Source organism: Bombina bombina, chromosome 5 (assembly GCF_027579735.1).
Source record: "Bombina bombina isolate aBomBom1 chromosome 5, aBomBom1.pri, whole genome shotgun sequence".
NCBI classification, from domain to species: Eukaryota; Metazoa; Chordata; class Amphibia; order Anura; family Bombinatoridae; genus Bombina; species Bombina bombina.
This window is the reverse complement of record NC_069503.1, coordinates 107692704-107707956: the sequence shown is the minus strand read 5'-3', so window position 1 is coordinate 107707956 and position 15253 is coordinate 107692704. Positions and strand designations below refer to the sequence as shown.

Here is a 15253-nt window from a genome sequence, read left to right as displayed (position 1 = left end):
TCAAACTCCAAGGAGGAGAAATTGACTTAATGACAGGTTTTATACGAACCAAAGCTTGTACAAAACAATGAATATCAGGAAGAATAGCAATCTTTCTGTGAAAAAGAACAGAAAGAGCAGAGATTTGTCCTTTCAAAGAACTTGCGGACAAACCCTTATCCAAACCATCCTGAAGAAATTGTAAAATTCTCGGTATTCTAAAAGAATGCCAAGAAAAATGATGAGAAAGACACCATGAAATATAAATCTTCCAGACTCTATAATATATCTCTCGAGATACAGATTTACGAGCCTGTAACATAGTATTAATCACGAAGTCAGAGAAACCTCTATGACCAAGAATCAAGCGTTCAATCTCCATACCTTTAAATTTAAGGATTTCAGATCCGGATGGAAAAAAGGACCTTGTGACAGAAGGTCTGGTCTTAACGGAAGAGTCCATGGCTGGCAAGATGCCATCCGGACAAGATCCGCATACCAAAACCTGTGAGGCCATGCCGGAGCTATTAGCAGAACAAACGAGCATTCCCTCAGAATCTTGGAGATTACTCTTGGAAGAAGAACTAGAGGCGGAAAGATATAGGCAGGATGATACTTCCAAGGAAGTGATAATGCATCCACTGCCTCCGCCTGAGGATCCCGGGATCTGGACAGATACCTGGGAAGTTTCTTGTTTAGATGAGAGGCCATCAGATCTATCTCTGGGAGCCCCCACAATTGAACAATCTGAAGAAATACCTCTGGGTGAAGAGACCATTCGCCCGGATGCAACGTTTGGCGACTGAGATAATCCGCTTCCCAATTGTCTACACCTGGGATATGAACCGCAGAGATTAGACAGGAGCTGGATTCCGCCCAAACCAAAATTCGAGATACTTCTTTCATAGCCAGAGGACTGTGAGTCCCTCCTTGATGATTGATGTATGCCACAGTTGTGACATTGTCTGTCTGAAAACAAATGAACGATTCTCTCTTCAGAAGAGGCCAAAACTGAAGAGCTCTGAAAATTGCACGGAGTTCCAAAATATTGATCGGTAATCTCACCTCCTGAGATTCCCAAACTCCTTGTGCCGTCAGAGATCCCCACACAGCTCCCCAACCTGTGAGACTTGCATCTGTTGAAATTACAGTCCAGGTCGGAAGAACAAAAGAAGCCCCCTGAATTAAACGATGGTGATTTGTCCACCACGTTAGAGAGTGTCGAACAATCGGTTTTAAAGATATTAATTGAGATATCTTCGTGTAATCCCTGCACCATTGGTTCAGCATACAGAGCTGAAGAGGTCGCATGTGAAAACGAGCAAAGGGGATCGCGTCCGATGCAGCAGTCATAAGACCTAGAATTTCCATGCATAAGGCTACCGAAGGGAATGATTGTGACTGAAGGTTTCGACAAGCTGTAATCAATTTTAGACGTCTCTTGTCTGTTAAAGACAGAGTCATGGACACTGAATCTATCTGGAAACCCAGAAAGGTTACCCTTGTTTGAGGAATCAAAGAACTTTTTGGTAAATTGATCCTCCAACCATGATCTTGAAGAAACAACACAAGTCGATTCGTATGAGACTCTGCTAAATGTAAAGACGGAGCAAGTACCAAGATATCGTCCAAATAAGGAAATACCACAATACCCTGTTCTCTGATTACAGACAGAAGAGCACCGAGAATCTTTGTGAAAATTCTTGGAGCTGTAGCAAGGCCAAACGGTAGAGCCACAAATTGGTAATGCTTGTCTAGAAAAGAGAATCTCAGGAACTGATAATGATCTGGATGAATCGGAATATGCAGATATGCATCCTGTAAATCTATTGTGGACATATAATTCCCTTGCTGAACAAAAGGCAATATAGTCCTTACAGTTACCATCTTGAACGTTGGTATCCTTACATAACGATTCAATAATTTTAGATCCAGAACTGGTCTGAAGGAATTCTCCTTCTTTGGTACAATGAAGAGATTTGAATAAAACCCCATCCCCTGTTCCGGAACTGGAACTGACATAATTACTCCAGCCAACTCTAGATCTGAAACACAATTCAGAAATGCTTGAGCTTTTACTGGATTTACTGGGACATGGGAAAGAAAAAATCTCTTTGCAGGAGGTCTCATCTTGAAACCAATTCTGTACCCTTCTGAAACAATGTTCTGAATCCAAAGATTGTGAACAGATTTCATCCAAATTTCTTTGAAAAAACGTAACCTGCCCCCTACCAGCTGAACTGGAATGAGGGCCGTACCTTCATGTGAACTTAGAAGCAGGCTTTGCCTTTCTAGCAGGCTTGGATTTATTCCAGACTGGAGATGGTTTCCAAACTGAAACTGCTCCTGAGGACGAAGGATCAGGCTTTTGTTCTTTGTTGAAACGAAAGGAACGAAAACGATTGTTAGCCCTGTTTTTACCTTTAGACTTTTTATCCTGTGGTAAAAAAGTTCCTTTCCCACCAGTAACAGTTGAAATAATAGAATCCAACTGAGAACCAAATAATTTGTTTCCCTGGAAAGAAATGGAAAGTAGAGTTGATTTAGAAGCCATATCAGCATTCCAAGTCTTAAGCCATAAAGCTCTTCTGGCTAAGATAGCCAGAGACATAAATCTAACATCAACTCTAATAATATCAAAAATGGCATCACAGATGAAATTATTAGCATGCTGGAGAAGAATAATAATATCATGAGAATCACGATTTGTTACTTGTTGCGCTAGAGTTTCCAACCAAAAAGTTGAAGCTGCAGCAACATCAGCCAATGATATAGCAGGTCTAAGAAGATTACCTGAACATAGATAAGCTTTTCTTAGAAAAGATTCAATTTTTCTATCTAAAGGATCCTTAAACGAGGTACCATCTGACGTAGGAATGGTAGTACGTTTAGCAAGGGTAGAAATAGCCCCATCAACTTTAGGGATTTTGTCCCAAAATTCTAACCTGTCAGGCGGAACAGGATATAATTGCTTAAAACGTTTAGAAGGAGTAAATGAATTACCCAATTTATCCCATTCCTTAGCAATTACTGCAGAAATAGCATTAGGAACAGGAAAGACTTCTGGAATAACCGCAGGAGCTTTAAAAACCTTATCCAAACGTATAGAATTAGTATCAAGAGGACTAGAATCCTCTATTTCTAAAGCAATTAGTACTTCTTTAAGTAAAGAGCGAATAAATTCCATCTTAAATAAATATGAAGATTTATCAGCATCAATCTCTGAGACAGAATCCTCTGAACTAGAAGAGTCCAAAGAATCAGAATGATGGTGTTCATTTAAAAATTCATCTGTAGAGAGAGAAGATTTAAAAGACTTTTTACGTTTACTAGAAGGAGAAATAACAGACAAAGCCTTCTTTATGGATTCAGAAACAAAATCTCTTATGTTATCAGGAACATTCTGCACCTTAGATGTTGAGGGAACTGCAACAGGCAATGGTACATCACTAAAGGAAATATTATCTGCTTTAACAAGTTTGTCATGACAATTATTACAAACAACAGCTGGAGAAATAGCTACCAAAAGTTTACAGCAGATACACTTAGCTTTGGTAGATCCAGCAGGCAGTGGTTTTCCTGTAGTATCTTCTGGCTCAGATGCAACGTGAGACATCTTGCAATATGTAAGAGAAAAAACAACATATAAAGCAAAATAAATCAAATTCCTTATAAGACAGTTTCAGGAATGGGAAAAAAATGCCAAACATCAAGCTTCTAGCAACCAGAAGCAAATGAAAATGGGACTGAAATAATGTGGAGACAAAAACGACGCCCATATTTTTTGGCGCCAAATAAGACGCCCACATTATTTGGCGCCTAAATGCTTTTGGCGCCAAAAATGACGCCACATCCGGAACGCCGACATCTTTGGCGCAAAATAACGTCAAAAAATGACGCAACTTCCGGCGACACGTATGACGCCGGAAACGGAAATGAATTTTTGCGCCAAAAAAATCCGCGCCAAAAATGACGCAATAAAATGAAGCATTTTCAGCCCCCGCGAGCCTAACAGCCCACAGGGAAAAAAGTCAAATTTTTGAGGTAAGACAAAATATGATAATTTAAAGCATAATCCCAAATATGAAACTGACTGTCTGGAAATAAGGAAAGTTGAACATTCTGAGTCAAGGCAAATAAATGTTTGAATACATATATTTAGAACTTTATAAATAAAGTGCCCAACCATAGCTTAGAGTGTCACAGAAAATAAGACTTACTTACCCCAGGACACTCATCTACATGTTTGTAGAAAGCCAAACCAGTACTGAAACGAGAATCAGTAGAGGAAATGGTAAATATAAGAGTATATCGTCGATCTGAAAAGGGAGGTAAGAGATGAATCTCTACGACCGATAACAGAGAACCTTATGAAATAGACCCCGTAGAAGGAGATCACTGCATTCAATAGGCAATACTCTCCTCACATCCCTCTGACATTCACTGCACGCTGAGAGGAAAACCGGGCTCCAACTTGCTGCGGAGCGCATATCAACGTAGAATCTAGCACAAACTTACTTCACCACCTCCCTTGGAGGCAAAGTTTGTAAAACTGATTTGTGGGTGTGGTGAGGGGTGTATTTATAGGCATTTTAAGGTTTGGGAAACTTTGCCCCTCCTGGTAGGAATGTATATCCCATACGTCACTAGCTCATGGACTCTTGTTAATTACATGAAAGAAATACCTTTTTAGGGTCAGGTTTCTAATATATTTTTGTATATCTATGTAAGTCTGAAATTTATTTGGGGCTTTTTTGGGGGCAAAATTGAGGCCTTTCGCCAAAAGATTAATTTCTTTATTGCCCAATGGTACAGTGGAAAGATTGAATATATTAGCTTTATTTTTATCCATCTCATTCTTTTTGTGTTTGAGAAGTTGGATCTTTCTCCCCCCTCTACATCCCCGCTTGCTCTTCTTCTTTTGCCTGGCAAAAGCCTTGGGTTTTCTATTGTGTTTTCGTGTGTCTGGTTTCGAAATCTTCCTGTTGGGGAAGTGGCGAGATCTAAAAAATGCAATTGGTGGCTTCTATTACCTTGATTGGATGTATTATGTGTTGAATGTGTGAACTTAGGTTTCACCCCCTGTATTTGCCAGTTGGGCTTTAGAACTGTATTTGAGTTGCCATTTCCTAAGTGCTCCAAAGTATTGAATCTATTTGTGGTTGGAATGTTGAATCTAGATTCTTTAAGATATGGTGGAGTAAAGCAGCTGGAATTATTTCTGCTTCGCCAGGATTCCTTCCTGGCAGTGTGGAAGCCTGTATTTGTAGTATGATGTGTAATGTGGTTTCCTGTGTTGGAATTTCTCCTAAAATTGCCATTTTTATTATCACGATAATGATTGTTGTTAAATTGATGATTATCATTTCTGTGTTCTGTGTTACCACCTGTATGGGGGACTGAAAGGGGCCTATTGACAGTGTTAATGTTTTGATTTCTTTTACTATTTGATGGGTGTGAGCTTGTATTAAAACTCTGTTGTCCATTGTGTTGTATAGTTTGTTGATGGCCTTTATTGTGATTTTCAGTTGAGTGTCTATTGTAGTTTTCATTCTGTTGGGTCTGGTATGTATTGCGATTTATGTGTGGATTTCTAGTGTAATGATTGAGAGGTCTTTGTTCACATATGTCATTTCTAGTATCATTATCAGATATGGTATGAGTGATTTCTTTTGTTTTATAAGTGTAGACCCTATCATTTTGATAGTCTTCCATGTCTCTGCAAAGTTTTTTATATTTTGCACTCATTAGGTCAGACCCATATTTATTATTTCTTTCTTGAATACTATCATTGAGTTTCTTCCAATGATCAATATTCTGAAAGTTCTGAATTTTAGGGAACAATTTATCTAAATCTAATTTAATTTTGTCCAGTTTATATTCTCTATATTTGATGAGGATTTTAATTAAGGTGAGTGAGCAGTCATGGAACGCTTTGTCCCACTCTGTGCTAAATTCTACCTCCTCTAGTTCGAAGGCTGGTTTCTTATACAACCTAAGTCCCCTGGGGACTATGTCATGTAAGACATAGTTATCAAGCAACACTAGGTCCTGCCATTCTCTGGTGTCATTATTTAGTAGTTTCTCTAGGTCTTTAAATAAGGCATTTGGGTCAAAGTTTTCAGAATTAGTTGAAACAATGTTAGTCTGATTAAGTAAATTCAGTGCCCTCTTTCTCAGATGTCTATCCGGGCAGTCACCGAATTCAAAATTATTCATGGCTGCCTGGAGGTGTCTAACTGCAATGTAGTTGGTTAGTGAGTATCTAAGAGATGCCAATGATATGATATATGAGGAAAAATGAACACCCGTGTGAAATATGTGAAAAACAGATAAGTTTCTATATGTACCTGTTAGCAATTTGAACTTCAATATGAGCTACCTGGGCTTCTCCCCCTATTTGTATTTAGTATGGCACCAATAAGTTGGAATCTGCAAATTATATACTTGTATGAAAACAGCTGAATGAGGGAATACTGAATTAAAAAGGCTTATTCCTACCTAAGTGTTGGTTTCAGTTGGCACTATACAGTGATAATAACAACAAGACTTATGTGCAACCCTCTGTTAAGATGAAAATAGATTAAAATTGTTCAAAGTTAGTTGAAGTAAATAAAAATGTAAATAACAAATACAACATGAAATGACGAATAATCGCCACTACAAATGAATATGCACCTTATTAGATCCTGTTCTTAGGTACTAGTACGTGACTAAAAGCAAGATACTCACTGAGCGATGCAGCGGTTGTGTACTAAAGGAGCGATTAGGCTCTGTGAGTAGTGACCGCAGCACAAACAAACCAAAATATCAGGGATGCTGGATCACTGCGCTATACACAAGCTCCTGACAAACGGTCCCGACAGAGCAGGTTGAATATACGAGTATCGGTATATTCAAAACACAAAATACACAGGTATGTGACAATTAGGATATGCAAGTGGTGACCGCAGTACAAGGAACCAAAAACTTGGAAAAGAGAAAAACGCTGGATTATTGGTACATTTACACTAAACGTAAATTCTCAACGAGCGGTTCCAACAAAACAGAACGGATATGCAAGTGTTAATATAATCAAATTACAAAGGTATAATAGATACGCTGAAAGAAGAAATGTGTTATATTGAAGGCATAACAAACTTGCCACAATTAAAGTTCGTGATGGACAATGTCTGCCAGTATATACATAAAGTTCAGTCACTTGGCATTTAGAGGTATACTCCCAGGGAGATGTAGCAGCCCCAAAGGACTAGGAAAAAGTTAGTGTAGAAAAACAGAAAAACTGAAAAACTGAGGGGCGCTTACGTTCCTGGGTTAAGTCTGTGAGCTGTAGAAAAGCCGGTTGCTCTGTTGAGCAGGAAGTAGATCCACTGTAATAGCGTGTTGCAGGTGTCAGTGATAGTCTGCTTCCTGTGTCACTGTAGTGATAAGCGCTGCCTGAGACAAAGGGGGGTGTATTCTCCAAACACCTCCAGCAGGTAGTAGTCTGTGAAAAGAAAGCAAAGACAGGCGCAGCCCAATTCAAGTGTAGTATTCTTTAATTCAGTGTAAGTGCACACATACAAATGGCTACTTACAAGAGGCACAAATAAAATCTGCATATAAAGGTATCTTTACATCCAAACTGTGTGATGATATAACATACAGCTATGAAACAAACTCTACGCGTTTCATCTGAGGACGCCCAGACTTTCTCAAGAGATGAAAAATTAGAAGTGTTGCAAGCATGGTGCCTACCGGCTTTATAAAAGGGACCATTAATTGCATGATTAGTTACCAGCCAGTCAGAGTGTGGTGATACTGATTGGCAGGTGAGCTTGTTAAAGCTTTGCATTATTGTATGTTTGAAAAACATATAGGATTTGTTCAGTGTTACCACCTTGAATGCTATAGTAAACATTAAAATATGAACATAGATAAGAAAATAGACAATAAACTTTATGTTAAAAAACCTTGTTTGTTAGAAACTAGAAAGAACCTTAAAAACAATTTGTAGTTGTATACACTAAAATTAAAAATCTGATTTTTTTTTTTTTTTTTTTTTTTTTTAAAAAAACACGTTTTTTTTTAAAAGTAAAGCTACATGAAAGCTTGCAGGTCTAACTCTAGGTTTAGACCTGATGGTTGCATGGTGTTAAGTTGGTAAATCCACCATGATTCTCTGCGTCTGAGTGTTAGAAGCCTGTTTGGAAATATATTGGGGGGTATCCAGTCTATGACTTGGATTTTAAGGGATGCAGGATTTGAATTATGATGTAATTTGAAATGTTCTGGCACACTGTGTGTCATGAGGCCATTTTTTATATTATTGACATGTTCTCCCAGCCTTGTACGTATATTTCTTTTGGTTCTTCCTATGTAAATCAAATTGCAGCTGCATTTTAGCAAGTAAACTACATAGGTGGTACTGCAGTTGCTCTTATATTTCTGTTTGAATGTAATGTCACCCCCTGAGTTGGTAAAGGTAATCTCTCTATTTACATATTGGCACATGCCACATCTTGATACCCCACATTTGTAGGTGCCGGGTTTTTGTTGTAACCAGTGTGTTTTATCCTTAATTATACCAGGTTTATTGAAGTTACGCAATCTTGTGGGTGCTAAAATGTTTTTAAAATCCATATTTTTTCTGAAAGTTACCAATGGGTGATCTGGTAAAACATCGCCCAATATAGGATCTGCCTTTAAAACACCCCAGTGTTTCTTTAGGATGTTTTGTATTTCTCTGGAGCCCTGACTGTATGTTGTGATGAATCTGACATTGTTTAATGTATTTGATTGGCTCCTTCGTTTTAACTTATCAGTGGGGAGTAAAAGAGTTTTCCTGTCCATTAGAGAAACTTTAGTTTTGGCCTGTTCTAATAGCTCAATGGAATAGCCTTTTTCAGTGAATCTGGAGTCTAGTAGAGCGCACTCTTGATTGTAATCGCTTGTTTTGGTGCAGTTTCTCTTCACCCTTTGGTATTGCCCCAGAGGAATGTTAGTCTTCCATCTGGGTAAATGGCCACTGCTAGCGTTGAGAAACCCATTCTTGTCAGTTGGTTTTCTAAAATTCTTCACTGCTACCTTATTATGTTCATCAATATATAAAATCAAATCCAGAAACTCTATTTGTGTAGTAACTATTTTTGACGTAAATTTTAGGTTATAATTATTGGTGTTGATGTGTTCTATGAACTCCTTACATAGTGTTTCACTTCCTCTCCAGATGATAATTACAGATTATAGATTTTTTAGCGCCCTCACTTCCATCCCATACTCTCTGAATCTATTCAAAAAGATAGAAGGATCTTTTCCTCCAGTGAGGTGTTTGGTATCTCCCATTTCCAGCGCTCTACTTACTCATATTCAAGAGAACATGATTAGTACCATTATTGACATTTATCACTTCATTTGGTATCTCTCTCCCCTCCCTTTCAGGTGATACTGCAGTATTTATGACTGTGCCTGTGGCCCACTGCTGACAACTGGCTGTACCCCTAAAAAAGGATTGTTCGGTGGCTGAGCCATAAAAGGTTGACTCATATTAGCAAATTGTTCGCTCAACCGATTTAACTGAGTATTAAAGTGATCTACTTGATCGTACAAGTTACCTCTACTCCTGGGCCTCTCTCTTGATGCCCCATAGCAGTGATTCCTGGACCATTGGGTTCCCTCAGAATCAGGGCCACTGTTTCTATCCTGGCGTGGTTGTCCCTGGGGTTCAGTTTGTTCAGCGTTAGTATTTTGGGGAGCACTATTTACTTGGGGTGTCTTGTTACCCTGAGAATATCTTTGCCACTTATTGTATCTACCCTTGCGGGGATACCAATTATTTTGTGGGTATTCTCTTTTGGAGTAATTATTTACCTGAGTATGTCCCCCATTTTGGGTATTAGTCTCTCTGCGCCTCAGTCCGTGTTGGGGGAGGGGTAGAGTTAAACCTCTGTGGGGATGGCCAGTTTCCTCTGGCCACCTCTGCATAGGTTTTCTTTTTAGACTCCAAATTGAGGGGGCTAGGTGACAGCCTAGTTTCTGCCACAATTGTGGGTTTTGATTCCCTCTTAAACCCACTGTTCACTGGACTGCTGAATAGAGTATAACTTTGTACTCTCTTTGATGAGCCATTCCAATGAGCAGTTCTAAGCAAAATCTCTAGCTAAATTAATTTTGATGGGTGCGGGCAGTGCTTCAAAAAATAAACTCACAAAATCTGAGCATTCAAATATGGGATTATCTTCAGCCATACTGTACGCATTTTTCAGTATGGAAAGGAACTCTATGGGGCTTTGATTTGCACCACATTTTAAACCATATACAGCTATTTTCACTGCAGTTTTAGTGCGATGTTGCCCGAATTCTTTTCTGCACTGTCGTTTTGTTTCACTCCAGGAATGAATATTCATATCCTTTAGTGAAGCAAAGAATTTGTGATATTTACCTTCAAATACCCAGGGCAGAAATTTAATTTTTGACTGCTGACTTGTAACATTCATTATAGCTAAAGCATTTTCAAAGGCCTCTAAGTGATCAATTACAGAGTTTGTTCCCTTGTTGGAGAATCTAGGTACTGCATCCTTTAGGAAAGTAATTATTTTATGGGAGATAGAAACAAAAAAAGATCTGGAAGCAGCCGCTTACATAAAACGTAGCATTTATTCAGTCAATAAGTAAAAATCCATGGAGGAACATAGATACACTGAGAAAAAAAAACCAGTATACGCGTTTCGGCTGAGCGCCGTACTCACTACTGCTAAGGATTTGGGTTCACATGTGAAATTTAAAAAGGGTGTACTTGACCCCTATTGGATAAAAAAGTTCATTCTAAACACACCTCTAAATGACGTGTCTAAGTTTACCTAAACCATATTTACATGCAACACCATTCATTTCCCTTTGCTACATTGTAAGTGAACATATAAATATAAAGAAAATTAGTAGTATCATTGTAATACTGGCAAATAAATAAATAATTAATTCATTAACAAATTTGATTTGCAAAAAACATAATTTATGTAAGAACTTACCTGATAAATTCATTTCTTTCATATTAGCAAGAGTCCATGAGCTAGTGACGTATGGGATATACATTCCTACCAGGAGGGGCAAAGTTTCCCAAACCTCAAAATGCCTATAAATACACCCCTCACCACACCCACAATTCAGTTTAACGAATAGCCAAGAAGTGGGGTGACAAAAAAGTGCGAAAGCATATAAAATAAGGAATTGGAATAATTGTGCTTTATACAAAATCATAACCACCACAAAAAAAGGGCGGGCCTCATGGACTCTTGCTAATATGAAAGAAATTAATTTATCAGGTAAGTTCTTACATAAATTATGTTTTCTTTCATGTAATTAGCAAGAGTCCATGAGCTAGTGACGTATGGGATAATGACTACCCAAGATGTGGATCTTTCCACACAAGAGTCACTAGAGAGGGAGGGATAAAATAAAGACAGCCAATTCCTGCTGAAAATAATCCACACCCAAAATAAAGTTTAACGAAAAACATAAGCAGAAGATTCAAACTGAAACCGCTGCCTGAAGTACTTTTCTACCAAAAACTGCTTCAGAAGAAGAAAATACATCAAAATGGTAGAATTTAGTAAAAGTATGCAAAGAGGACCAAGTTGCTGCTTTGCAGATCTGGTCAACCGAAGCTTCATTCCTAAACGCCCAGGAAGTAGAAACTGACCTAGTAGAATGAGCCGTAATTCTCTGAGGCGGAGTTTTACCCGACTCAACATAGGCAAGATGAATTAAAGATTTCAACCAAGATGCCAAAGAAATGGCAGAAGCTTTCTGGCCTTTTCTAGAACCGGAAAAGATAACAAATAGACTAGAAGTCTTACGGAAAGATTTCGTAGCTTCAACATAATATTTCAAAGCTCTAACAACATCCAAAGAATGCAACGATTTCTCCTTAGAATTCTTAGGATTAGGACATAATGAAGGAACCACAATTTCCCTACTAATGTTGTTGGAATTCACAACTTTAGGTAAAAATTCAAAAGAAGTTCGCAACACTGCCTTATCCTGATGAAAAATCAGAAAAGGAGACTCACAAGAAAGAGCAGATAATTCAGAAACTCTTCTAGCAGAAGAGATGGCCAAAAGGAACAAAACTTTCCAAGAAAGTAATTTAATGTCCAATGAATGCATAGGTTCAAACGGAGAAGCTTGAAGAGCTCCCAGAACCAAATTCAAACTCCAAGGAGGAGAAATTGACTTAATGACAGGTTTTATACGTACCAAAGCTTGTACAAAACAATGAATATCAGGAAGAATAGCAATCTTTCTATGAAAAAGAACTGAAAGAGCAGAGATTTGTCCTTTCAAAGAACTTGCGGACAAACCCTTATCTAAACCATCCTGAAGAAACTGTAAAATTCTCGGTATTCTAAAAGAATGCCAAGAAAAATGATGAGAAAGACACCAAGAAATATAAGTCTTCCAGACTCTATAATATATCTCTCGAGATACGGATTTACGAGCCTGTAACATAGTATTAATAACAGAGTCAGAGAAACCTCTTTGACCAAGAATCAAGCGTTCAATCTCCATACCTTTAAATTTAAGGATTTCAGATCCTGATGGAAAAAGGGACCTTGTGACAGAAGGTCTGGTCTTAACGGAAGAGTCCACGGTTGGCAAGAGGCCATCCGGACAAGATCCGCATACCAAAACCTGTGAGGCCATGCCGGAGCTACCAGCAGAACAAACGAGCATTCCTTCAGAATCTTGGAAATTACTCTTGGAAGAAGAACTAGAGGCGGAAAGATATAGGCAGGATGATACTTCCAAGGAAGTGATAATGCATCTACTGCCTCCGCCTGAGGATCCCGGGATCTGGACAGATACCTGGGAAGTTTCTTGTTTAGATGGGACGCCATCAGATCTATTTCTGGAAGTTCCCACATTTGAACAATCTGAAGAAATACCTCTGGGTGAAGAGACCATTCGCCCGGATGCAACGTTTGGCGACTGAGATAATCCGCTTCCCAATTGTCTATACCTGGGATATGAACCGCAGAGATTAGACAGGAGCTGGATTCCGCCCAAACCAAAATTCGAGATACTTCTTTCATAGCCAGAGGACTGTGAGTCCCTCCTTGATGATTGATGTATGCCACAGTTGTGACATTGTCTGTCTGAAAACAAATGAACGATTCTCTCTTCAGAAGAGGCCAAAACTGAAGAGCTCTGAAAATTGCACGGAGTTCCAAAATATTGATCGGTAATCTCACCTCCTGAGATTCCCAAACTCCTTGTGCTGTCAGAGATCCCCACACAGCTCCCCAACCCATGAGACTTGCATCTGTTGAAATTACAGTCCAGGTCGGAAGCACAAAAGAAGCCCCCTGAATTAAACGATGGTGATCTGTCCACCATGTTAGAGAGTGTCGAACAATCGGTTTTAAAGATATTGTTTGAGAAATCTTCGTGTAATCCTTGCACCATTGCTTCAGCATACAGAGCTGAAGAGGTCGCATGTGAAGACGAGCAAAAGGGATCGCGTCCGATGCAGCAGTCATAAGACCTAGAATTTCCATGCATAAGGCTACCGAAGGGAATGATTGTGACTGAAGGTTTCGACAAGCTGCAATCAATTTTAGACGTCTCTTGTCTGTTAAAGACAGAGTCATGGACACTGAATCCATCTGGAAACCCAGAAAGGTTACCCTTGTCTGAGGAATCAAAGAACTTTTTTGTAAATTGATCCTCCAACCATGATCTTGAAGAAACAACACAAGTCGATTCGTATGAGATTCTGCTAAATGTAAAGACTGAGCAAGTACCAAGATATCGTCCAAATAAGGAAATACCACAATACCCTGTTCTCTGATTACAGACAGAAGGGCACCGAGAACCTTTGTAAAAATTCTTGGAGCTGTAGCTAGGCCAAACGGCAGAGCCACAAATTGGTAATGCTTGTCCAGAAAAGAGAATCTCAGGAACTGATAATGATCTGGATGAATCGGAATATGCAGATATGCATCCTGTAAATCTATTGTGGACATATAATTCCCTTGCTGAACAAAAGGCAAGATAGTCCTTACAGTTACCATTTTGAACGTTGGTATTCGTACATAACGATTCAATATTTTTAGATCCAGAACTGGTCTGAAGGAGTTCTCCTTCTTTGGAACAATGAAGAGATTTGAATAAAACCCCATCCCCTGTTCCGGAACTGGAACTGGCATAATTACTCCAGTCAACTCTAGATCTGAAACACATTTCAGAAACGCTTGAGCTTTTACTGGATTTACTGGGACACGGGAAAGAAAAAATCTCTTTGCAGGAGGTCTCATCTTGAAACCAATCCTGTACCCTTCTGAAACAATGTTCTGAATCCAAAGATTGTGAACAGAATTGATCCAAATTTCTTTGAAAAAACGTAACCTGCCCCCTACCAGCTGAGCTGGAATGAGGGCTGCACCTTCATGTGGACTTAGAAGCAGGCTTTGCCTTTCTAGCTGGCTTGGATTTATTCCAGACTGGAGATGGTTTCCAAACTGAAACTGCTCCTGAAGATGAAGGATCAGGCTTTTGTTCTTTGTTGAAACGAAAGGAACGAAAACGATTATTAGCCCTACTTTTACCTTTAGATTTTTTATCCTGTGGTAAAAAAGTTCCTTTCCCACCAGTAACAGTTGAAATGATGGAATCCAACTGAGAACCAAATAATTTGTTACCCTGGAAAGAAATAGAAAGTAAAGTTGATTTAGAAGCCATATCAGCATTCCAAGTTTTAAGCCATAAAGCTCTTCTAGCTAAAATAGCTAGAGACATAAACCTGACATCAACTCTGATAATATCAAAAATGGCATCACAGATAAAATTATTAGCATGTTGTAGAAGAATAATAATATCATGAGAATCACGATGTGTTACTTGTTGCGCTAAAGTTTCCAACCAAAAAGTTGAAGCTGCAGCAACATCAGCCAAAGATATAGCAGGTCTAAGAAGATTACCTGAACACAGATAAGCTTTTCTTAGGAAGGACTCAATTTTCCTATCTAAAGGATCCTTAAACGAAGTACCATCTGACGTAGGAATAGTAGTACGTTTAGCAAGGGTAGAAATAGCCCCATCAACTTTAGGGATCTTGTCCCAAAATTCCAATCTGTCAGACGGCACAGGATATAAATGCTTAAAACGTTTAGAAGGAGTAAATGAATTACCCAATTTATCCCATTCCTTGGATATTACTGCAGAAATAGCATTAGGAACAGGAAAAACTTCTGGAATAACCACAGGAGCTTTAAATACCTTATCCAAACGTTTAGAA

At 38.8% G+C, this 15253-nt stretch overlaps 1 protein-coding gene across 1 annotated transcript in view; it reads right to left on the bottom strand.

Annotated features, from left to right (window-relative positions):
- The window catches only part of LOC128661367 (uncharacterized), a 145430-nt gene that overhangs the window by 84706 nt on the left and 45471 nt on the right, over positions 1 to 15253 (bottom strand). The window contains exon 3 of the mRNA XM_053715631.1: positions 5013 to 6244. Within this exon, the coding sequence (XP_053571606.1) occupies positions 5013 to 6244 (1232 nt within the window). The remainder of the gene's footprint in view (positions 1 to 5012; positions 6245 to 15253) is intronic.